The sequence below is a fragment of the Nomascus leucogenys genome, chromosome 19 (genome assembly GCF_006542625.1).
Source record: "Nomascus leucogenys isolate Asia chromosome 19, Asia_NLE_v1, whole genome shotgun sequence".
NCBI lineage: Eukaryota > Metazoa > Chordata > Mammalia > Primates > Hylobatidae > Nomascus > Nomascus leucogenys.
The window spans coordinates 56,265,226-56,289,030 of record NC_044399.1 but is presented as its reverse complement, the minus strand read 5'-3'; the positions used below and the strand labels follow the sequence as shown (position 1 = coordinate 56,289,030).

The following is a 23,805-nucleotide window of genomic DNA, read 5'->3' as shown; positions in this document are numbered from 1 at the left end:
GGGTGGATCTTGATAGACAGAAGGCTTTAGTGCTGCCAAGGACCTTGGTAGATTTGGGCATGCTCCTCAGGGAGTAGGAATTGGGAAGGGTTGGATTTTGCCTAATTTTGGAATAGCTGTTGGGAGTTTCAAGAGCAATTTTTGGATGAGTAGGGAGGTAGGGTGATTGAGGAAGAGGGAGGAACTGGATTGATGTCTCAAGGATGTTATTTAAATTGACTTTTCCCTCTGACCCTCAGTATTTATTGTTTTACTTAAGTGTTTTATTGGGAGTGGAGAGTGATGGTGGGTGGGAGTGGAATATACCTGGTGAACTGGTTGAGTCTGAAGAGAGGATACTCAGAAACTGAGAATTTAAATCTCCCAAAATCAGTGCTGGTCCAAGGGAAGACCTTGGTCTACTGTGAATAGTGTAATTGGATTCGGCTAGTGGGTCCTTCAAGACAGGGGCATTCCCAGCTACTATGACATTAGGATAATGAAAGTAAGCCTCAATGCAAAGTCTACTATGTGAATGTAAGAAGCTTACCTATATACCTATAAATGTAGGTATGTATATACTTATATTTATAACTGAGTGACATTCATTCTGATACAAGGAAATTACTGTAAACAAAAGCAAGTGTTTCTCTACTGCAAATATATTTTAAAGTTTTATGCAAAATAAAATGGTTTTTGTAATTTGGCAGTAGAATCAGGATCCAGGAAGTGAGCAGCGTGTGGTCATGCTTGCTTTCCTTCTTTAGGAAGGTCTTTGGGTTCCTCTAGCCATCTTTGAAACTTGAATACCCTATGTGTTACAAAGTATGGGGGAAAGGAGCTGCCCCTTACCTATTTCTTCCTGGGTTGGGATCTAGGCTGTGATTTTGCCCTTGCCGTTCACATTCTGGCTCAGGGAGAAGCAGAAGCTCCAAGGACCTGGCCAGCGTTAACATTTCAGCTGCCCTCTCTCTCTGGAACTTTACAGAGGTGGCATGCATATTGGGCTCTCACCTCAGTCTTTTGGCATTCCCTTCCTAAGCACTATGACCCAGCTTCCTGAGTTGTCCTGTGCATTAATCCATTCAATACTCAGATGTTTCAGGTCCCTGGGCCCATAATCTGTTTACTCCGTGGACCATCTGATTAGCCCAGTGCACTGTTCCCAAACTCTGCTTTCTCTTTTTTCTCCCATTTGTCATGTTCACAGGCTGAAAAACAGAGTGGGTACTCTCTTCTGGGAAGCTGGCAACAAATGGATGATGTGATATACGCATTCCAGGGGAAGGTAAATTGTGATGCTTCTGAACCCATGGTCAGTTAACGAGGCAGTTTCTAGCTACTGCACGTACTTTATAAAGCAGGACTCTAAAAGCTTTGGGTAAGTCTTAGATGCTTGAGGTTTTTGTCTTGCTTCGTATATCTGAACACAAAGCTTTTTGAATTGATCATGGTTTGTTCCTGTTTATGTAGTATTGTTGACATGTTGTATGCTTGTTCTGTAACCTTTTCATTGAAAAATAAGCATTCATTTCTATTGGAGGGAGATAAATGTCCTTTTTTAGAAAATAAAATAACACATTTCTGTGAAAGAACAAACCCAGCATTTCTGTTTGGCATTTAGTTGTGTGATTCCTTTTGGATCTTTATTTTAAAGATTAGGTACCATTTTGTTTAGAGTCAAAAATATTAAATTTTTTGGAGGTTATCCCTTACACTTTCTGCTGCATGCAGTAACTTGCGTTTGTTTGACATAGGAGCTTACGTGACACCATTAGCTAGTATCCTCCTTTTGAAACAGTGAGGTTTGGGGAGTCCAGCGTGGGTTCATCTGTGTGGATAACTGACAACTGGTTCTGGCCATGTCCTCGCTCATCTCTAGGCTCATGATCTCCATCTGCCCAGTGTTCGTCTGCAATCTCTGGCTGCCACCTCAGTCTCAATTGGATTAAAACTAAATTCATTCTCAATCCCATATTCAGTTTCCTGCCAGGATATGTCTGTCTCTGTTTATTTAATTGTTCAGGCTTGAACCTTCTTAGATAATTTTGACACCCTCCCCCTCAGCCTTTTTCTATTGCTGCTGCTTTTGTAATGCTTTTGATGTTTTTTCTCCTGATCTTTATGCTTACATTACTTCAGTAGTCTACTAGTTGGTTTCTGAAATAATAGTCTCCATTTCTTGTGTGTGTGATATGATGAAGAATCTATTATATCTGGCCTTTGTCTTTGGTTCCTGACAATGAGCTTCAAAAAATCTTGGGATTTCCTTATAGATGTATCTTTTGTTATTCATAACAAGAGTCTCTTTTGACCACACCTGAGTTTATCCTAATAAGGTGACTCTGGGTGGACCCTTAGATAGTCCAGGAAAGGAGCTGTCCACATCAGAGAGACCTTGGAACTTTTAGCCCCATCCCCTGGTCTCTGGGGAGGGGACAGTGACTGGATAGCAAAGCCCAGTCATCTGGCTAGTGATTTAATCACTCATGCCTAGGTCATGAAGCCCCGTATAAAAACCCTGTAATAGCAGTGAACATACTGGTTTGCTAGGAGGATGACACCTGGATTTCTTCAGGAGAGAGCAGGGAAGCTTTGTGTCCCTCTGCCCTCTTTCCTAGACCCTGCCCTTGCTCTGTGCACCTCTTCCTGAGTTGTAGCCTTTATAATGAAACTGTGATTGTTTAAGTATAGTGCTTTCAGTGATTTCTGTGAGAATCGTTGAAACTGAAGGGAGGTTTTGGGAATCTCTGAATTTGTAGCCAAGTTGGACATTAGTGTGGATAGCCTGGGGATAATTGAAGTGAGGGCAGTCTTGTTGGAAACCTTGCTCTTTAACTTGTGGGTGCTGATATGAACTCCAGGTAGTGTCAGAATTGAGTTGAATTGTAGGACACCTAGTTGGTGTCAGAGAATTGGTCTCAGAGTGCAGTGTGCTTACCCTTTGACAGGCATTGTGGTATGTGTGCTGCATGCATTATTTCATGTAATGCCCACCATGGTAAGACCTAGGTTTTTTTTTTTTTTAATTTGTTTCTAGTTAGTTTTTGGTGTTTTTGTTGTTGTTGCTGTTTTGTTTGTTTGTTTTTTGAAACGGGATCTCACTATGTTGCCTCCACTTGTCTTGAACTCCTAGGCTGAAGCGGCCCTCCTGCCTCAGCCTCCTGAGTGGCTGAGACTACAGGTGTGTGCCACCAGGCCTGGTCCAGGTCTGATTTTATCACCTTTGTTTTACTGGTAAGGAAAGCCATAACTTGCCCAGTGTCACAGAGCAAGGAAGTGTTGGAGAAGTCAGTGCTTTCTGACTTTAAAGCCCTTTACTTAACCCTTTATGTTGGGCCAATTATCTTCCTTGCTGTAGACATTATTACCCTCCTCTAATCTGGCTGCTGTGGACCACTTTTTCTAAATTAAACTTTTATCACATCATTTTTGAACTCAGAACTTTCGGTTACTCTCCATTACTGTAGGATAAAACCCATTATTTGCAGGCAGCCATTCAAGGCCCACTGGAGTCCAATAGGCTCAAATTAATGCTGTCCCGGTCTTTATATACAACAAAAGAAAACAAACACCTATTGTGTTTCTTGGATGGGGCACTCAGTTTGTATCTCTAGTAAGTTGCACTGGGGATGAAACTGTGTATAACTGGAAAGTTAGAGTATATGAAAAGAATGTCCGTATAAAAATAACACATGCTGACCAAGTCAGTAGTACAGGTGATAAGATGCGTCTAGAGTTCAAAAGAGGCACAGCTTCACTAAGCAGGTGTATCTTGAGCTTAGCATTGAAGAGATGGTAGGATTTTGAGAATTGTGACTGAGGGGAGGACCTTTCTGCTCAGGAAGACCATGAATGAACCGGAAAGGCAATGTTGATGACAATGAATACTTAAGTTTATCTGGGGGAAACTTCTGAAACCAGGGTCTATTCCTTGTCCCCAGACAGGTTGAAAGTTGCAGCATAGTGTTTTAACTGACAGAGCTTGTGTTAAAGCTTTGTCCTTTGAAGCTAGAATTGTTTAGAATGAACCAAAATCTATTTCAGGGCTAGCCTACATGATAAGGTTGGGTGATAATGTTATAAGAATTACCTTTTTTTGTGTTACCTGAGCTTATCAAAGGAAATTTTAAACTATAAAAGTTCAAAAATATTTTTGGTAATATAACATGAGAATAAACATATTCAAAGTAACCAGTCTGAATAGGGAGCATTCTTCAACATAGATAAGTTTTGGTAAATAGATAGCTTTAAAAAGTCTTCTTTGTTCATAAACTCACATCATTATACCCAGTCTCTTGGTATTCTTTAGGGTTAGATTCTCTCCTGACCAGCTACTTGGGAGTGCCAGCTACTTGGGAGGCTGAGGCAGGAGGATTGCTTTAGTTGCTCAGGAGTTCAACACCGGTTTGGGCAACATAGCAAGATCCTCTCTCTTAATAAAAAAAGTCAACTTGAATGCTATATAAGTAATATTTATACATTTCGGAAAATAAAAAATATATAAAGAACAGATCAGAATTACATTACTCAGAGATAGTTGATAACCGTGTTTATTTTTATGCTACTTTTATTTATGTCATTACCTATACAATTTTGTAGCCTACTTTTTTCACTTTATATTATTAGGATTTTCCCATGTCATAAGATTTTTTGAAAACATGGTTTCTATTAATATATAAACATGTTATACAATATATAAACATGTTATCATACATAGAGATTTCTTTTTTGTTTTCTCCTTTAATTAAAAACAGAGTCATTCATTATTTTGTAAGTTGCTTTCTTCACTTCACGGGTCATGTCTACCTTTCTGAATGACTGCTTATGTTAATGTATAGTCAGCCCTCTGTGTCCACAGGTTTTGCATTCATAGATTCAACTAACCATGGATCAAAAATATTTGAAAAAGAATTGCCTCTGTCCTGAACATGTACAGACTTTTTTCTTGTCATTGTTCCTAAACAATATAACTGTTTATGTAGCAGTTACATTGTATTAGATATTATGAGTAATTTAGAGATAAACTATGTTGGAGGATGTGAGCAGGCTATATGCAAATATGTTGTCATTTTATATAAAGAACTTGTGCATATGTTGATTTTGATGTCCTCAAGAGGCCCTGGAAGAGATCCCCCATGGATACTGAGATGACTGTGCTTCACGTTTTAAAAACTGGTTGCATAATATTCCAGTTATGTGGCTATGCCATAATTTAACCATTTCTCTGTTGATGGGCATTTATACTATTTCTAATTTTCACATACAAATAGTGCCTCCATGAGCATTTTTATCTTGTATTTTCTTACTTTTATGAGTACTTTTGTAGGTTAGATTAGAATGAAATTATTGTGTAAAAATGTATATGTGTTTTATAATTTGCCAGCCATGCTGAATTTGCCTTTTAAAAGGGCTCTATCCGTTGATTCTCTTAGCAACTGTATGTTTGAGGCCTTATTTTCCTATACCCTCACTTTGCTGGATATTATTATTGTCAAATATGAAAAAGTAATTGGAAACATGGTGTCATGTTACGTTAGACTCATTTCTTTGCCTTTTTTTTAGTGTTCCTTTTTGTATGTGACTCTTGATTCTTGGCCCATTTTCCTATTGTAATTCTATAATGTTTTCATATTTTACATGTAACTCTTTAATTCATCTGGAATTTATTTTGATTTTATGGAATGAAACTGCTTGATTATGGAGGAGATTCAAGGGCTAGTGGGTCTTGAAATTGTGTGTCTGGAAAAATTTAGAGGATAAAAATAAATTTTTCTGCCTTTGGAAAGTAGTTTGTCTCAAATTTATTTAAAAACTTCGTTTATTATTACCCAACTCTATAAAGTATGTTGGGGCAATAAGAAAATCTTGCCAACAAAAAGACCCCTTCTTACCAATATAGAAGAGAAAGAACGCTCTGTTTTTATTTGCATGTCAGATATGTGCAGATAGGTAGTTTGAGACTACAAAATTTGAGCAGAATTTAACTCATACAGTAAAACAGAGAAAACTTCTCTTGTATTCTTGGGGCAAATGGATATACCCTGTGATTGTTTCCTGTGCACCTGATGAAATTCCCGAGTTAATTTCAGTGGTGTTTGTTTGCAGTGTCTAGGGTCAGAAGGCCTATGACCTTGTCATTGTAAATCTGGAGACTAGGATGGTATCTAATTCCTGACGAAAAGGCTTGGCCTATTAGGATTTTGTTTGTTTGTTTTTGTTCTTTTTAAATTTTTATTTACTTTTTGTTTTATTTTTTACACAGAGATAGGATTTTGCCATGTTTCCCAGGCTGGTTTCGAACTCCTGAGCTCAAGCAGTCTGCCCACTTTGGTCTCCCAAAGAGCTGGGATTGCAGGCATGAGCCACCATGCCTGGCCAGGCCTGTTGCGTTTTTAAAGAGATCCTCTGTGGTAGGCTGAAAATGGTTCTCTAAAATATTCAAGTCCTAATCCTGGAACCTGTGAAATGTTACCTTACATGTTAAAACAATGGTTTTTGTAATTAAATTGAGGATCTTGATGTCTAGGGCACTTATCCTGGATTATGTGAGTGGTCCCTAAAAGCACTCCTGTGTATCTTTATCAAAGTGAGGCAGAGGGCGATTATACATACACAAAGGAGCAGGAGGCAGTTGGACCAGGAGGTAGAGATTTGGCCACAAGTCAAGGCATTCTCACAGCCATCAACAGCTGGAATAAGCAAGGAACAGATTCTCCCCAGGAGCCTTTGGAGGGAGTGTGACCTTGCTTTTGTTCTAATGATAACTGCTTTCAGACTTTTTTTGGCCTCTAGGAGTGGAAGAGAGTAACTTTCTGTTTTAAGCCACCAAGTAATTTGTTATAGCAGCCATAGGAAACTACTGTACACCCTAAAGACAAATGGGCTGTGTCTCTTTTATTAAACCAAGAAAGATTCATTCATTATATTTACTATGTTAATTATTGTGAATGACACTTAATTCTTATCTACTCTTTGCTAATCACCGTTATTTATTGGTTCTCAGTGTTGAATAACAGGCTAAACACTCTACCAAAATGACATTAAAATGAAAATAGGGAAATATTTTGACTTTAAGCCTGGAAAGTGAGTAATTTAGAATCATTTATATTATTTTGAGATTTGCTTTTGAATTGAGGACAATAAAGTCTATTTATTTCTCTTATTAGTGAAGTAGCATGAAAGAACAAAAGTCTTCTTTAACAGAAAGAATTTCAAGTCCATTGCATTTTGTTAAAACTTTCCCCCTACTGTACAAATTTTATTTTTTTCAACCATGTGGTAGATTATATAACTAATGTTACAATTAATTTTTTTCTGACATATAATTTCTTATATTTTTGATAAAGTAACTTTAAAGTTATCTAGATAAGTTGTATTTTTTCAGTTTGCTGACAAACTATTTTTCTTGCTTTATTAAAAATGATTAATTTCCTAATTCTGCTTTTACCTATTTGACAATTCTTTATTGTATTAGAATTGTTAGGACTTTGTAAATTTTTTCATAAAGAACCAAGCTCATTTTAAAGTTCTGCTGTTTTTTCTGTGTTTTCTTTTTTACTTTTCTTTCTTTTTTTTTTTCCCGAGACAAGGTCTCACTGCCACCTAGGCTGGGCTCCAGCTCCTGGACTCAGGTGATCCTCCCACCTTGGCTTCCCAAAGTGCTGGGATTGTAAGCATGAGTCAGTGTGCCTGACCCTTTCTGTGTGTTGTTATCTAATCAATCATTTTTACTGTCATCCATATTTCTATTTTTGTTTTTTAATCACACCTTTTATTTTAAAATTTTGACTGCTTGATTTTAAAATTTGGATTGCTTAGTTTATGTTCTGTTTATTTAAATATTATTTTAGAAAGTATTTCAGTACAGCTTTGAATCCTGTAACTTTTGGTATGCGATGTCCTTATATTTTTTCTAAATATTCTGTTGCATTGGTTCTAAACATTGATGAATATCAGTCTCAGCTGGCAGGCTTATTAAAAATGCAGATATTCCAACTCTACTTAACACTCTGGGTATAGGGCCTGAGCTTCTGCATTTTGTTGTAGTCAGAAGCTTGCCCTGCAAGTTTTTTTTTTTTTAATTATACTTTTAAGTTCTAGGGTACATGTGCACAACGTGCAGGTTTGTTACGTATGTATACATGTGCCATGTTGGTGTGCTGCACCTGTTAACTCGTCATTTGCATTAGGTATATCTCCTAATGCTATCCCTCCCCTCTCCCGCGACCCCACAACAGGCCCCGATGTGTGATGTTCCCCTTCCTGTGTCCAAGTGTTCTCATTGTTCAATTCCCGCCTATGAGTGAGAACACGTGGTGTTTGGTTTTTTGTCCTTGTGATAGTTTGCTAAGAATGAAGGTTTCCAGCTTCATCCATGTCCCTACAAAGGACATGAACTCATCCTTTTTTATGGCTGCATAGTATTCCATGCTGTATATGTGCCACATTTTCTTAATCCAGTTTATCATTGATGGACATTTGGGTTGGTTCCAAGTCTTTGCTGTTGTGAATAGTGCCGCAATAAACATAATGTGTGCATGTGTCTTTATAGCAGCATGATTTATAATCCTTTGGGTATATACCCAGTAATGGGATGGCTGGATCAAATGGTATTTCTAGTTCTAGATCCTTGAGGAATTGCCACACTGGCTTCCACAATGGTTGAACTAGTTTACAGTCCCACCAGCAGTGTAAAAGTGTTCCTATTTCTCCACATCCTCTCCAGCACCTGTTGTTTCCTGACTTTTTAATGATGGCCATTCTAACAGGTGTGAGATGGTATCTCATTGTGGTTTTGATTTGCATGTCTTTGATGGCCAGTGATGATGAGCATTTTTTCATGTGTCTGTTGGGCATAAATGTCTTCTTTTGAGAAGTGTCTGTTCATATCCTTCACCCACTTTTTGATGGGGTTGTTTGATTTTTTCTTGTAAATTTGTTTGAGTTCTTTGTAGATTCTGGATATTAGCCCTTTGTCAGATGAGTAGATTGCAAAAATTTTCTCCCATTCTGTGGGTCACTCTGATGGTAGTTTCTTTTGCTGTGCAGAAGCTCTTTAGTTTAATTAGATCCCATTTGTCAATTTTGGCTTTTGTTGCCATTGCTTTTGGTGTTTTAGACATGAAGTCCTTGCCCATGCCTATGTCCTGAATGGTATTGCCTAGGTTTTCTTGTAGGATTTTAATGGTTTTAGGTCTAACATTTAAGTCTTTAATCCATCTTGAATTAATTTTTATATAAGGTGTAAGGAAGGGATCCAGTTTCAGCTTTCTACATATGGCTAGCCGGTTTTCCCAGCACCAGCACCATTTATTAAATAGGGAATCCTTTCCCCATTTCTTGTTTTTGTCAGGTTTGTCAAAGATCAGATGGTTGTAGATGTGTGGTATTATTTCTGAGGGCTCTGTTCTGTTCCGTTGGTCTCTCTCTCTGTTTTGGTACCAGTACCATGCTGTTTTGCTTACTGTAGCCTTGTAGTATAGTTTGAAGTCAGGTAGCATGATTCCTCCAGCTTTCTTCTTTTGGCTTAGGATTGCCTTGGCAATTGCCCTGCAAAATTAATTGAAATTTCCATTATGGTCATTTGTAAATGACCTCCACTGTGGATAGTTGGAAAAAAAAAATAGCCATTTGATATATATCTGTTTTTTTTTTTAATTGAGGTGAAATTTACTTTACAAGAAATTAAGCATTTTAAAGTGGACAAATCAGTGGCGTTGAGTACATTCATGTGTTGTGCCACCACCACTGCTGTCTAGTTTCAAAACATTTTTATCACCTCAAAGGAAACTGTGTACCATTAAGCAGTTGCTCCCTTCTCCCCAGCCTCTGGCAACCACCAGTCTGCTTTCATTTCTATGGATTTGCCTATTCTGAATATTTCATATAAATGAAATTATGCAGTATGTGACCTTTTGTCTTCTTCACTTAGCATAATGTTTTCAAGGTTTATTTAAGTCTTTGAGAAACTGCTATTTTACATTCCCACCAGCAATATATGAGGGTTGCAGATTTTCTACATCCTTACCAATGCTTGTGATTTTCCATTTGTAAAATTGTGCCCATGCTAGTGGGTATATAGTGATATCTCATTGTGGTTTTGACTTGCATTTCCCCAATGATGTATGATGTTGAGTGGCTTTTCATATGCTTATCAACCATTTGTATGTTTTCTTTGGAGAAATATCCAAGTCCTTTGCTCATTTAAAAAAGTTATTTGTCTTTTTGTTGTTGAGTTGTAAGAGTTCTTTATATATTCTGGATACCAGACCCTTGACTTGTGAATTTTTCTTCCATTCTGTGGGTTGTCTTTTCATTTTCTTGATGGTGGTCTTTCATGTGCAAAAGTTTTTAATCTGGATGCAGTCCAATTGATTTTTTTTTCTTTCGTTGCTCATGTTTCTGGTGTCATATGTAACAATCCCTTGCCAAATCCAAGGTTGTGAAGATTTACGTTTGTTTTCGTATAAGAATTTTATAGTTTTATCTTCTGTGTTTAGGTTGTTGATAGATTTTGAATGAGTTTGAGGACACCTTCATTCTTTTGCATGTTGGTATCCAGTAGTATCATTTGTTACAGATATTGTTCTCTCTCCATTGAACGGTCTTTGCATCCTTGTTGAAAATCAGTTGGCCATAGATGTATGGTCATAATTCTGGACTCTCAGTTAATTGGGCTACAGGTCTCTTCTTTTTTTTTTTGAGACGGAGTCTAGCTCTGTCACCCAGGGTGCAGTGCAGTGGTGTGATCTGGACTCACTACAACCTCCGCCTCTGGGGTTCAAGCGATTCTTCTGCCTCAGTCTGCCGAGTAGCTGGGACTACAGGTGCCCGCCACCATACCCGGCTGGGACTACAGGCACATGCCACCTGTGCCCAGCTAATTTTTTGTATTTTTAGTAGAGAGCCAGGATGGTCTCAATCTCCTGACCTCATGATCCACCTGCTTCGGCGTCCCAAAGTGCTGAGATTACATGTGTGAGCCACCGCACCTGGCCCTAATTTTTGTATTTTTTAGTAGAGATGGCGTTTCGCTATGTTGGCCAAGCTAGTCTCAAACTTCTGGCCTCAAGTGATCCACCCGCCTCAGCCTCCCAAAGTGCTGGGATTACAGGCATGAGCCACCACGCCCAGCAAGAATCTGCATCTGATTGGTTGGGTCAGGAATGAAATCACACGAGTGTCAAAATGGTCCTGTGTGTTGAGTCAGTTTCAGGTGGGGGTTACAGGGCCAGTTGAGTCAATTTCATGGTATGAGTAACCCAGGTGGCATCAGTTGGTCCACCAGAACATGAGGTCTGAAAAATACCTCAAGAATCAACCTTGGGTTTTACAATAATGAGGTAATCTATTGGGGTAATCGGGGAAGTTACGAGTCTTATGACCAGTGGCTAGTGACTCTTGTCTAGTAAGTAATTACAAAAAAGACAAGTTAGAAAATAGTGTCTTCTTATTATTTAACTATGCTTAAGTCTTAGCAGAATTCAGGCTCCTACTGTAATCCTGACCTTGTGTCCTTTTGTTATTTTTTTACAAAGATGGTTTTGGTCTCTAAACAAGGAGGGGGTTAGTTTTGGGAAAGGACTATTATCATACTTGCTTTAAAGTTAAAATATAAACTAAATTCCTCCCATAGTTGGCTTGGCCTATGTGCAGGAATGAACAGAGACAGCTTATGAGGTTAGAAGCAAGATGGAGTCAGCTACGTTAGGATTTTCTCACTTTTATAATTTTGCAAAGGCAGTTTCAGTACCACACTGTTTTGATTACTGTAGCCTCTTAGTAAGTTTTGAAATTGGGAAGCATGAGTCCTCCAACTTTGTTCTTTTTCAGTGTTGTTTTGGCTACTTGGAACCACTTGCAATTCCATTCATACTTGGTGACTGGCTTTTCCATTTCTGCAAAAGTTATTGGAATTTTGATAGAGATTGAATTGAAACTGTAGATTGCTTTGAGTAGTATTGCCATGTTAACAGTATTGTCTTTTATTTATTTATTTATTTTCATTTTATTTATTTATTCTTTTTTTTTTTTTTCGAGACAGAGTTTTGCTCTGTTGCCCAGGCTGGAGTGCAATGGTGCAATCTTGGCTCACTGCAACCTCCGCCTCCCGGGTTCAAGCAATTCTCTGCCTCAGCCTCCCGAGTAGCTGGGATTACAGGCGCCCACCACCACGCCTGGCTAATTTTTTGTATTTTTAGTAGAGACAGAGTTTCACCATCTTGGCCAGGCTGATCTTGAACTCCTGACCTTGTGATCCACCTGCGTTGGCCTCCCAAAGTGCTGGGATTACTGGCGTGAGCCACTGCACCCGGCCTATTTATTTATTTTCTTTTTTTTTTTTTTTTTTGTTTTTTTTTTTTTTTTTTGAGACGGAGTTTTGCTCTGTCGCCCAGGCTGGAGTGCAGTGGCTCAATCTCAGCTCACTGCAAGCTCCGCCTCCCGGGTTCACGCCATTCTCCTGCCTCAGCCTCTCCGAGTAGCTGGGACTACAGGCGCCCGCCACCACGCCCGGCTAATTTTTTGTATTTTTTAGTAGAGACGGGGTTTCACCGTGGTCTCGATCTCCTGACCTCGTGATCCGCCCGCCTTGGCCTCCCAAAGTGCTGGGATTACAAGCGTGAGCCACCGCGCCCGGCCTATTTATTTATTTTCTAAGACAGAGTCTCACTATGTTGCCCAGGCTGGAGTGCAGTGGTGTGATCTCAGCTCACTGCAACCTCTGCCTCCCGGGTTCAAGCGATTCTTCTGCCTCAGCCTCCTGAGTAGGTGGAACTACAGGTGTGTGCCACCACACCCGACTAGTTTTTGTATTTTTCGTAGAGACAGGGTTTCGCCATGTTGCCCAGGCTGGTCTTGAACTCCTGACCTCAAGTGACCCACCTGCCTCAGCCTCCCAAAGTGCTAGGATCACAGGCGTGAGCCACTGTGCCTGGCCAGTATTGTCTTTTAATCCCTAAACCTGGTATATCCTTCCATATATTAGATTTTCCTTAATTTGTTAATGTTCTGTGGTTTTCAAAGTGTCTTTTACCTCCTTGGTTAAATTTATTCCTAGGTTTATTCTTTCGATGTTATTGTAAACGGAATTACTAATTTTCCTTTTGGTTTGTTTGTTGCTGGTGTATAGAAACAGTTGATTTTTGTGTGTTGATCTCGTACCCTTCAACTTTGCTGAATTTATTAGCTCTAGTAGTAGTTTTGTGGGTTCCTAGGGATTTTGTATACATAGGATCATGTCATGTGCAGATTCTTCCTTCTGATTTGGATGAATTTTATTGCTTTTTCTTGCCTAATTGTTCTCACTAGAAATTCTAGTACAATGTTGAATAACAATGGTGAAAGCAATCATCCTTGTCTTACTCCTGATTTTAGGGGGAAAGCTTGTAGTCACTTTATCCCTGAGTATGAAGTATGAACATCATTGTCATGAACCATTGCTGTGGGTTTTTCATAGTGCCCTTTTCTTTTAAATCTTTAACATTCTTCTGAGTGGAGTTAACTGGAAAACTTTAAAGAAGCTAATTTAAATTTTTTGCTAGTTTATGGGACATAGTCTCAAAATTGAGAACAGAAGAAACATCCACATGGTTGTAATTTTTGTCGTTAGGGCTTACATGGGCAAGAAAATACAGAAAGCATTTATGGAAAAGGAGTTAAAAGGAGACAAGACTTTCAGAACTCACTGAATAGAAGGTTCCCTTGTTTATTTGGTTTTACTCTCTAAACTGTTGGAGTTGACAATTAAGCCCCTTCTAAGGCTTTACTTTTTGTCACTGGCTTGTAAAACTGGAAAATTTGCCCAGATTAAGCCTTTTAATGTTTTATTTTGTGTTAATTTCTTTCTTGATTTGAGATAAATGTTTATAAACATTAACCAGTTTTTGTTTCTGAGGCCTACACTGGCGGAAAGGACTGTAATTACTAATGTTGCATCAGAAATTGCTCAGACAAGTGGAAACTTTTTCTTTTCTTATAAAAGTGGAAGTGCCCCTAGTGTCAGAATGCACATTATTCTTGCATTTGGTAAAGTGTTCTATTGTCTTTTTGTAGTCATTTTAATGACATTCAGATAGGTTTTATGCAAAATATTTATGGTAGGCCAGATCTTAAAAATACTTTTTGCGGGGAGTCAGGAGGTGATTACCTTTCCAGGTAATTTCAGGAATTTTCAGTTTTCCTAAATATTTTTAGGAAGAAACCCAGGTTCTACTATAATATTTTGTCTCCACAAGTCTTGCCAGTCCCTCCTACCTGCCCCCCACAATACCTTGTAATGGAACATTTTGTGCCATGTCTAGCTAATGCATTAGTTGAAACTTTTAAGTCACAGTGATGAGGAAGAAAAAAGATTGGCTGTGGATAGTGTGTTGCAACTATTTTTGCATTAAATCATAATTATGCCTTTCTATTTTCTCTGGAGTTGAAAAAAAATGTTTTGTTGTCTCTGAATATAGTTGATATTTGTGTATCGTGTATCCATGGCCTCACCAGTCAGGGGAGAGATTTCCATCTTGGAAAATAGTTTGTCTGGAGTGAATGTTTCTGATTAATTCATTATGTGTATATGAAAATTATATATGTATGACAATTACATATGTTAGACAATTATATGTGTCTAACTACATTACATATATAACTATCATGTTACAGTTGCATATGCTATATATGAAGATATATATATGTGTGTGTATACATATATATAAAGTTCTGAACAAGAAAGGCAGGTTGTGTGCTTCTTATACTAAAAGGAATCTGAATCTATTACGATCTTTCTTTTAAGTTAGTGTCCTTGGGATAAGGAGAGCAGGTAGACGGAAGAGAACCTGGTAGGCTTAAAAGCCATCTGATTCTCCTGATTTGAGTCACCCGCATCTGGAACATCCTCTTTAATTTGGTTATCAACATGTTTTTTCATCCCTTTATTTCTTCTATAATTCCTTATAATCTTGATAATTTATGAACCTAAACAAAGACTTTTTGTGTTGATTTCTTCAGTGACATAAAAATTAACCTACTTCTATGGATGGATAGATGAACATGGATGCATTCTATGGAGCAGAGTCTACCAAAATTATTTTTTTAAATCATCTGAAACAAATTGTGTTATTGGATTGACCATTTTCCTCAGTTGTTTTAACTGTTTACAGGGAATGAAAATGAGTGGGCAACAGATTGTGGTTGCTAGAGTCATGTCTTCATCATTATCCGCGGTCTGAATATTGGCTCTGAAGGTTCTGAAACCTGGTTTCCTAGTTTTATGCAGTGCTAATTTATACCAGTGAAATTTATAAGGGATTGATTTTCAAAACCCAAAGGCTTGTTTATTAGTTTACATGGGCAGTGGACCTTTCCAGTCCAATTCGCTGTTTGGATTGTTTTTGTGTTGGTATCTGAGTATCAAACAACATCTTACCAATAATAAGAAAACTGTGTAATGTGTTAAAGATAATATAGTGACTTATGCAGCTATGAAAATACATGTGTTAAAGAAAAACTTATAATCAGGGAAGAAGGCAAATGTTATACCTGGTTCAATGGAAAAGTAAAATAACCCACAAATTTATATGGAGTAAAGAAATGTTGAAATGGACCCAAGTGGAGACAAAACTGGTTCGTTGGGGAGAGGGAGCTGGGGAGAGGCTCAGGAGGACAACCGAACCTGCTCCCTGACAGGATAGAATTTACATGTCCCTCAGTTAACCCATAGTCTACAGTGTTGTAAATAGCTCCCATCAAACAGAATCTGATTAAGTGTAGAGGTGTGCTATAAATCATGCCTAGCTTCCCATCAGATTTTTCTCTACATATTACTGTGAATTGCAGTGAGTGGGGGTTAAAAGATTTTTTTTAAATTTAAGAGACAGGGACTTGCTATGTTGTCCAAGCCGGGCTTGAACTCCTTGATCCTCTTGCCTTAGCCTTCTGAATAGCTGGGAATACAAGCGTGTGCCACAGATATTTGAGTACAGTTCTGGATCCTCTTTGAGCATGATGAGCTTTTAAAATTGTACCATTACCTGGTTACTGAATGAACAGTTTTAATGATTTGGTTTTAAATAATTTAACTTTTTTTTTTTTTTTTTTAAATAGGGCCTCACTCTGTCACCCAGGCTGGAGTGCAGTGGCACAATCTCGGCTCACGGTAGCCTTGACCTCCTGGGCTCAAGTGATCCTCCTGGCACAGCCTCCTGTGTAGTTGGGACCACAGGTGTGCGCCACCACACATGGCTAATTTTTTGTAGAGATGAGGTCTCATTTTGTTGCCTAGGCTGGTCTGGAACTCCTAGGCTCAAGCAATTCTCCCACCTTGGTCTCTCAAAGTGCTGGGATTACAGGCATGAGCCACCACACCTGGTCTTAAATTTGTTAGTTATACACAGATCTAGGTTCATATTTACCTTGCTAGTCTTTTTTTGTGTGTGTGAGACAGGGTCTCACTGTTGCCCAGGCTGGAGTGCAGTGGCACAATCATAGCTCATTGTATCCTTGAACTCCTGGGCTCAAGTGATTATTCTGCCTCAGCCTTCCAAGCAGCTGGGATTACAAGCGTGTGCCGCCACCACCACTGGTTAATAAAAATTTTTTTTTGTAGAGTCAGGGTCTCACTGTGTTACCCAGGCTGGTCTAGACCTCCTGGGCTCAAGTGATACTTCTGTCTCAGACTCCCACAGTTCTGGGATTACAAAATCGAGTTATGGTCCCTTACTAGTCTTACGGAAACTTATAATTTTCTTTTTGGCACTGGGTCTTTTTTGGATAGCTGGTGGTGACTTGAAGGCTGGCTGCAAGGGGCAGTATTAAATGTAATCTGGTATTGTATGCTTTTTTAATAAACATGTGACCATTAAAATTGCATACAATTATTGGAGGCTATATAATCTGGTTGGAAAGAGTCCCAGCTCTATGATAATCTGGATTACTGACCTATACAACAACATTTGCAATTACTATGATTTTTGACCTAATTTGTCAGAATCTTCATTTTAATTCATTCTGAATATTTTAATGCATGTTTAAATAGAATAATTTTTAAATTGGCATGCCTGTTTTATGCAACTCAGCCCAGTATTTTTCTGTTAGCCAGAATAAATGTCGAATGATTCCTTCCTTTTAGTGATTCTTTCTGATACAGTTTCTCCTAATATGTGATGCCCTCTAGTGAATTCAGCCTTTCAGAAATATTTTGAGAAGCAAGATTTTGAGAAGAAGATTTCAGTATAATGAAATCTCAAGGAACATTCTAATAATTAGAACTATTCCTTTATGCTTTGTTGAGATGCAAGTTTCTCCATCTATAAGTGTTCAAGCGAAGATTTGATAATCCCCTATGAGTCTTATTGTTGAATAGAGTGAAACTTTTCCAGACGACTTCTAAAGTCTTCTTCAGCTTCATGGTTCTAGCTTCCATATAAACCAGTAGTCTTCAGCCAATAAATATTGAACATTCACTGGACCTTAAGCACTGTCCTGGGGGGTCGTGAAGGTTCCAAAGGTAGTATAGGTCATAGATGTGATTTCAAGTAACTAATGCATCAAGAGGATGAAATAATAGTAGCTAACCTTTATTGAAGATTTACTCTGTTCCTGGAGCTGCTGAAGACAGTTTACTTTGTCATTTAATCCTCACAATAGTCTTTAAGTAGCTACCACTTTTGGTCCAATTTATTTGTGTAAATATTGGGACCCAGAGAGGTTAAATAATTTGCCCAAGGTCACACAGTAAGTGTTGGAACCAGGACCAGTTTATGTAAAATAATAGTGGGTAGGAGGTGAATGGCAGGCCAGCGATCAAAGTTTCATCTGTCTTTACAGCCACTCCACATCACTTGAATTATCACCTGATTTCCATCTCTGCTCAGATCCGCCACTGCATTCGATTCTCACAGGAACGCAGGCCCTATAACTGTGCATGCAGGGGATCTAGGTTGCGTGTTCCTTAGGAGAATCTAATGCCTAATGATCTGTCACCGTCTCCTATCACCCCCAGATAGGACCATCTAGTTGCAGGAAAACAAGCTCAGGACGCCCGCTGATTCTACCATTATGGTGAGTTGTATAATTATTTCATTATATATTACAGTGTAGTAGTAATAGTAGAAATAAAATACACAATAAATGTAATGTGCTTGAATCATCCTGAAACCACCCCTTCCCCTGCCCCTGCCATCCATGGAAAAATTGTCTTCTATGAAACCAGTTCCTGGTGCCAAAGAGGCTGGGGACTGCTGGCTTACAGGCTGTGAGCTCCCTGAGGGTGTATTTAGTTGTCTATATTAAGCTAGCTCAAATTACTTTTGGATACTTCTTTACATTGTCATACTTAAGTGTGTGATTCTGTTATTAGCTTCAGTCATAGAAGTGATAGTTAATAATTTGTACGTAAGTTTTGCAGTTCATTTTAATTTTTGGCCCATAAGGTATTTTACTTACTCTAAAGATTTACTTGATAGAATGACACAATCTTACCTTCTTTTTTCTTTAAAACATCCATTCTTTGATGTTTAGTGAATCAACTGCTCATTCCTGTGCCTAAGAATCCTTGGAGGGCATTTATGACTTGTAGGTTTCTTTTGATTTTCAGAGACATTTACCACCCTCTTTATTGGATTTTAAGGCTAGGATAGCTGTTGTCCTTTTCGTTTTTATCACCTAGACTAAATAGAAATCGATTTCTCCATTTGTAGGTAAACTAATTTCATCAAATTCGAGCTAGCCTTTTGATGCCTTGGATTGTACCTGTTTGTGGTGTATTCAGGTTAGTGCTTGTTGTATGGAGAAAATATAGAATACATCTTCAGTCTAATTACTGGAAAGATAATGTGAGCCTTAAAGAAGAAAGGAATATTATATTGTGACATATAAGGTAGATCATTCTTATTTCTGGAAACTTGTTTGGTGTCCGTTTATGAAATGGTTTGTTTGCTCCAAAGTATCTGTATATAGCCTCTAACTGGCATACAACTAAGTCACGGATTGTGACCCTAATGGCCTGAGCACCCCTTAGGCTTCATCTCTCCCTGATTTCACTTCTGCGCATACCTAAAGACTTGATGTTATCAGCATATCACTTATCTTTCCATTTAGGCTATCCCTGAGTAATGAGAAGGAATGTGAGAAGAAATTAAATTGGAGGCTTTCCTAGTGAAAGGAGAGACACTCAGAGGTGGCCAGCCTAGGATTTTAAGAAGTCTGGAAAGATTGAGCAGGGCTCTCGAGAAGAATATTTTAATGAAAGTAGGAGGTTAGGAAAATCCTACCTGACTCCGTGCCCGTTTTGGTAAAAACAGAACAACTTTTTAAGACTTCTTGAATTTTACGATTTTCCTTCTATTTTTCTAATATCTCTCTCTCCCCCCTGAAAGTTTTTCTAGCAGTGAAAAATCTCAAAGGTTTATTTAAGGGATAGGAATTAAGGAATTTTGTGATCTGAATTCTGTGGCCCAGGATTTGGGAACGTAAAGTCAAAAGTGTTAGTGAGAGATTAAAAAAAAAAGCGTAAGCCAGTTACAGAAGCATTTGGAACTGGGCCTCCCACAGTTTATGAGTTAACACGAGATTGGGGTGTTAGGAGATAGTTTTATAAATAATTATTTGAAGTTAAGCATTTATTCATAGTGGTTAAAGGCTGTATTGTTATTAGTGCTATTTTCAGGTACATTTTTGTGAAGTTGGCTTTTTTAGGCTGACCTGAAAACTGATCACTTTGTATAATATAATTTTTATGGGAAAATGCATTCTGAATTCCCAACAGCTGATTCAAATGCAGAGTTTTAGAATGCTACCTGCTCATAAGTTGGGACTGTTTTCTCTGTTCATATTCTGATAGAATTCCCAATTTGGTACATTTCTAATCTGGGAAACAAAATTTTATTTGACTGTAGATGAGGTAAATCTCTATAGAATAGTTATATGTATAAAAATAAGTTACTTCTTAGCTGAGTGTAGTGATGTGTGCCTATAGTCCTAGTACTTGGGAGGCTGAGACGGGAGGATCACTTGAGCCCAGGAGCGGTAAGCCATGATTGTGCCACTGCACTCCAGCCTGGATGACAGAATGAGAACCTGTCAATAAATAGATAGGTAGGTAGGTAGGTAGATAGATTTAAAAAACCAAACATAGACACACATACACAAATGAAGTAACTTTCATAACCAGAAACTACAGTAATCTTTGGCATAGTATTTGTAACTTAAGACTTGGTTTTGTATTGTGCAAGATTTTTTAAAATCTTTAGGTTAAGATTCAGATGGACTTGCTGACTTGTGTTACATTGTAAAAGGGGAATCAAGCCTCCTGGGATATACTTGGGTTGCCCAATTGCTGTGTTTCTTTAAGTATTTTTTTCCCTTTTTAGGGCCTTTGTTTCTTCATCTACAAAATAAGAATGTTCATAATGGCATTATTCATATAGCTCAAACTTGAAAAATACACAGATGTCAAACAGAATAGATAAATACATTTTGGGATATTTATACAGTGAAATACTGTATAGCAATGAACAAGAAGAAACGATTGTGACACTTACTTGTTGGGGTGAATCTCACAGACATGTTGAATAAAAGCAGCCAGATGCAGTAGAGTATATACTTGTTTTTTGTTTTTTATTTGCTTTGTTTTTTTTTTTGGGACAGGGTCTCATTCAGTCATCCAGGCTGGACTACAGTGGTGTGATCATAGCTCTCTGCAGCTTCCAACTCTGGGGTTCAAGTGATCCTCCTGCCTCAGCCTCCCAAGTAGTTGGGACCACAGGCGCATGTCACCATCCCCATCTATGGAGGATCGCTCAAGCTATCCTCCCATTTTTGTAGAGATGGGATCTCACCATGTTACCCAGGCTGGTCTAGAACTGCTGGGCTCAAGCAGTCCTTCTGCCTCAGCCTCCCAAAGTGCTGAGATTATAGGTGTGAGCCACCACACCTGTCTGTGTATATGTTTGTTAATTCCATTTAGATAAAGTTAAAAGACAGGTAAGACTACTGATGGTCATAGAATTCAGAATTGTGGTTACCAGTGGAGTAGTTAGTTATTGGGAAGGGACATGCATGAAGGAGGCTTCTGGGTTGCAGGCAATACTCTGTCTCGATCTGGATACTTTCTAAAAAGTTTATTAAGTCATATACTTAGGATTTGTGTATTTTACTGAACACTACAGTTTTAAGAAGGCTGAAAGTATGTACCAAAATGAAACACACACAAAAAAAGTAAAAGAAACAAAAGATTGACTGGATTGGGAGCCAGGAAAACTGAGTTCGGACCTCAGCTCCACCACTGAACATCTGTGATTTTAGGTAACTCATTGACCTCTTTGCCTTAGTGATTGTATCTCTAAAATGGAAATAATCCTTGCCTTCTGTATTTCAATCAGGTTAAACACTTTCATCCTTTTATACTGTATCTCATTACATCATAGAGATAAACCTTTGAAAGCGCATTGGAGGCTATTAAAAATATTCTGGATGTAAAATGACATTATTTTCCTGTTAATACTTTTATATTTGTTGTATTAGTATTCTGTTTGATAAAAAGGACCCCATATAAAAGTAGCAAAAGGGCCAAAGACTGATCAGCTGAACTACATTTGTTGCACTTACCTTTTGTTTTTTTTTCCAGATAGGGTCTTGCATGTTGTCCAGGGTGGAGTGCAGTGGCTTGATATTGGATAGCTCAAGCTATCCTCCTACCTCAGCCTCCTGAGTAGCTGGGACTACAGGTGTACACCACCATGCTCGGCTAATTTTTATATTTTTTCTTTGTAGAGATGGGGTTTTGCCATGTTACCCAGGCTGGTCTCCAACTTCTGAGTTCAAGTAATCTACCTGCCTTGGCTTCCCAAAGTGCTGGGATTACGGGTTTGAGCCACTGCGCCTGGCCTATACTAGCTTTTGAATTCCTGGAAAAAATATAAAATGACAGTATCAATTTATCTGACTTTTTCTCTTTTTTATATGAAGCCCTCCATCAAGTAGAAATTGAGCTCTTTCATGCAGGATATGATGTTCATGCTTGTAATTCCACCTCTTTGGGAGGCCTAGGTGAGGGGATCAGTTGAGGCCTGGAGTTCAAGGCTGCAGTGAGCTGTGATCCCATCACTGCAGTTTTAGCCTGGGCAATAGAGTGAGACCCTGTTTCTGGGGTCGGGGAAAATTCGAGCTCTTTCAAAGCGTGCTGGGGTTTTTTTGCTGAGGATATAATATCAATATGGTCCTTATTGTATGGACCAATATCAATATGGTCCTTACAACTACAGAACTATAGAACGAAGATTCTAGAGGGAATGACAGGTGGAAAACAAGGAAACAGGAAAATGACAGGTGGAAAACAAGGAAAATGAATAAACAACTGCTGGCTGTAATGAGAGCCATAAACGAAGCACTCAGGACTGAGACAGAATCACTATTGAGGGGAACTTGCTTTAAGTGGTGGTCAGCCTTAGTGAGAGCTTGTTTAAGGAGTTGACATTAAGCTGACACCTAAAACCTAAAGGAAGAAACAGAGGTAGTGAAACAAAGTCGGAGAAGGTAGCCCGGACAATTCGCACTAAGCCCTGAGGTGGGACGTGGCCTGTTGGAGAACCTGGCAGAAGAGGTTAGTTAGCACGGAGGTAGAAGGGGAGTGGTAATTCGATTTTTACTCTAGGCTCAATGGAAAGCCGTTAAAGGCTTTTAAACTGGGAAATTATGTAACTGGATTTACATTGTAAGATTACACGCAAGTGTTGGGTAAGTAGATGAACCTGTGGGTCTGCAGGTAAGATAATGTGTTGGAGATATTTTGGTAATATCAGCATAAAGATAGCACAAAGGAAGATGGAGGAGGAAAAGGAGAGAAGACAACTGATGTCTGAGTGATAGGAAGCCTCAGCATTTAGAAGTGTGGTAGAGGAGGGGGAGCCAACCAAGCCAACCAGGAGAGAAGGATCACCGATGTCAGAAGAAAACCTGGAGAGTGGTGTCACAAAAGCCAAGAGAGGCTAGCATTTCAAGGAGGAAGTGGCCATGCGTGTGGAATGCTGCCAAGAGGGTAGAGTAAAATGAGGACAGAGAAGTAGCTACTGGATGTGGCTACATGAAAGTGGACTTTTTTGCCAAGGTGGTTTCAGTGGAATGGTAGAGGCCGAAAGCTGACTGAAGAGGGAAATTGATTGAAGAGGGAATGGGAAATGAGGAAGCAGAGACTGTGTGTGTAGTTAATGATTCATTTCTCTGGGCAATCAGTTTAGATCTATACTTTGCTATAGATCTATTCGAGGAGTATTCGAGGAGTCTTAAAAACCCATTCAGTAAAGCCTAGGGGTTTGCATTATCCATAAATGGCTGTAGGAACTTAGTATTGGCCTTTGACTTCCAATAATTTTTCTTTGATTAGCATTTAATTGTTAATTTGAGAGATTCTGAATTTTGTAGGAGGCTTCCATGTATAGCAAAGCTGAGTATTCAATCTGTTAACTTCTAGAGAACTAGTATTATAAATAAATTGAAACTTGGATTATTTACCTTTTCAAGGAAGTAATTATAAGCCTTGAAAGTTATGTAAAAACTATTTCATCTTGAAACACTTAGAAATTCATTTTGGTTTTTGTGATTACAGTGTTCAGTAAGACAGACATCTAAATAGGGATTGCATTTGGCAGTTATGTACATGTTCTTGTTCTAAACTAAGCACTGTTTCTGTGGTTTAGATTTTTCCTTTATAAATAGAATTTTAATCAGTGTAGGTTAGATTTTTTTCCAGGCATGTTATAATTAGCACTGGCTACAACTTAATCCTAAAATGTGTATAATAAATCTAATAATATTTTATAAGCACTCCTGCCATTAAAT

At 38.5% G+C, this 23,805-nt stretch overlaps 1 protein-coding gene across 1 annotated transcript in view; it reads left to right on the top strand.

The window, feature by feature from the left end:
- Positions 1 to 1,189: 1,189 nt before the first annotated feature.
- The window catches only part of LCLAT1 (lysocardiolipin acyltransferase 1), a 189,179-nt gene continuing 166,563 nt past the window's right edge, over positions 1,190 to 23,805 (top strand). Inside the window, exon 1 of the mRNA XM_030799938.1 lies at positions 1,190 to 1,360. Within this exon, the coding sequence (XP_030655798.1) occupies positions 1,278 to 1,360 (83 nt within the window). The 5' untranslated portion in view covers positions 1,190 to 1,277. The remainder of the gene's footprint in view (positions 1,361 to 23,805) is intronic.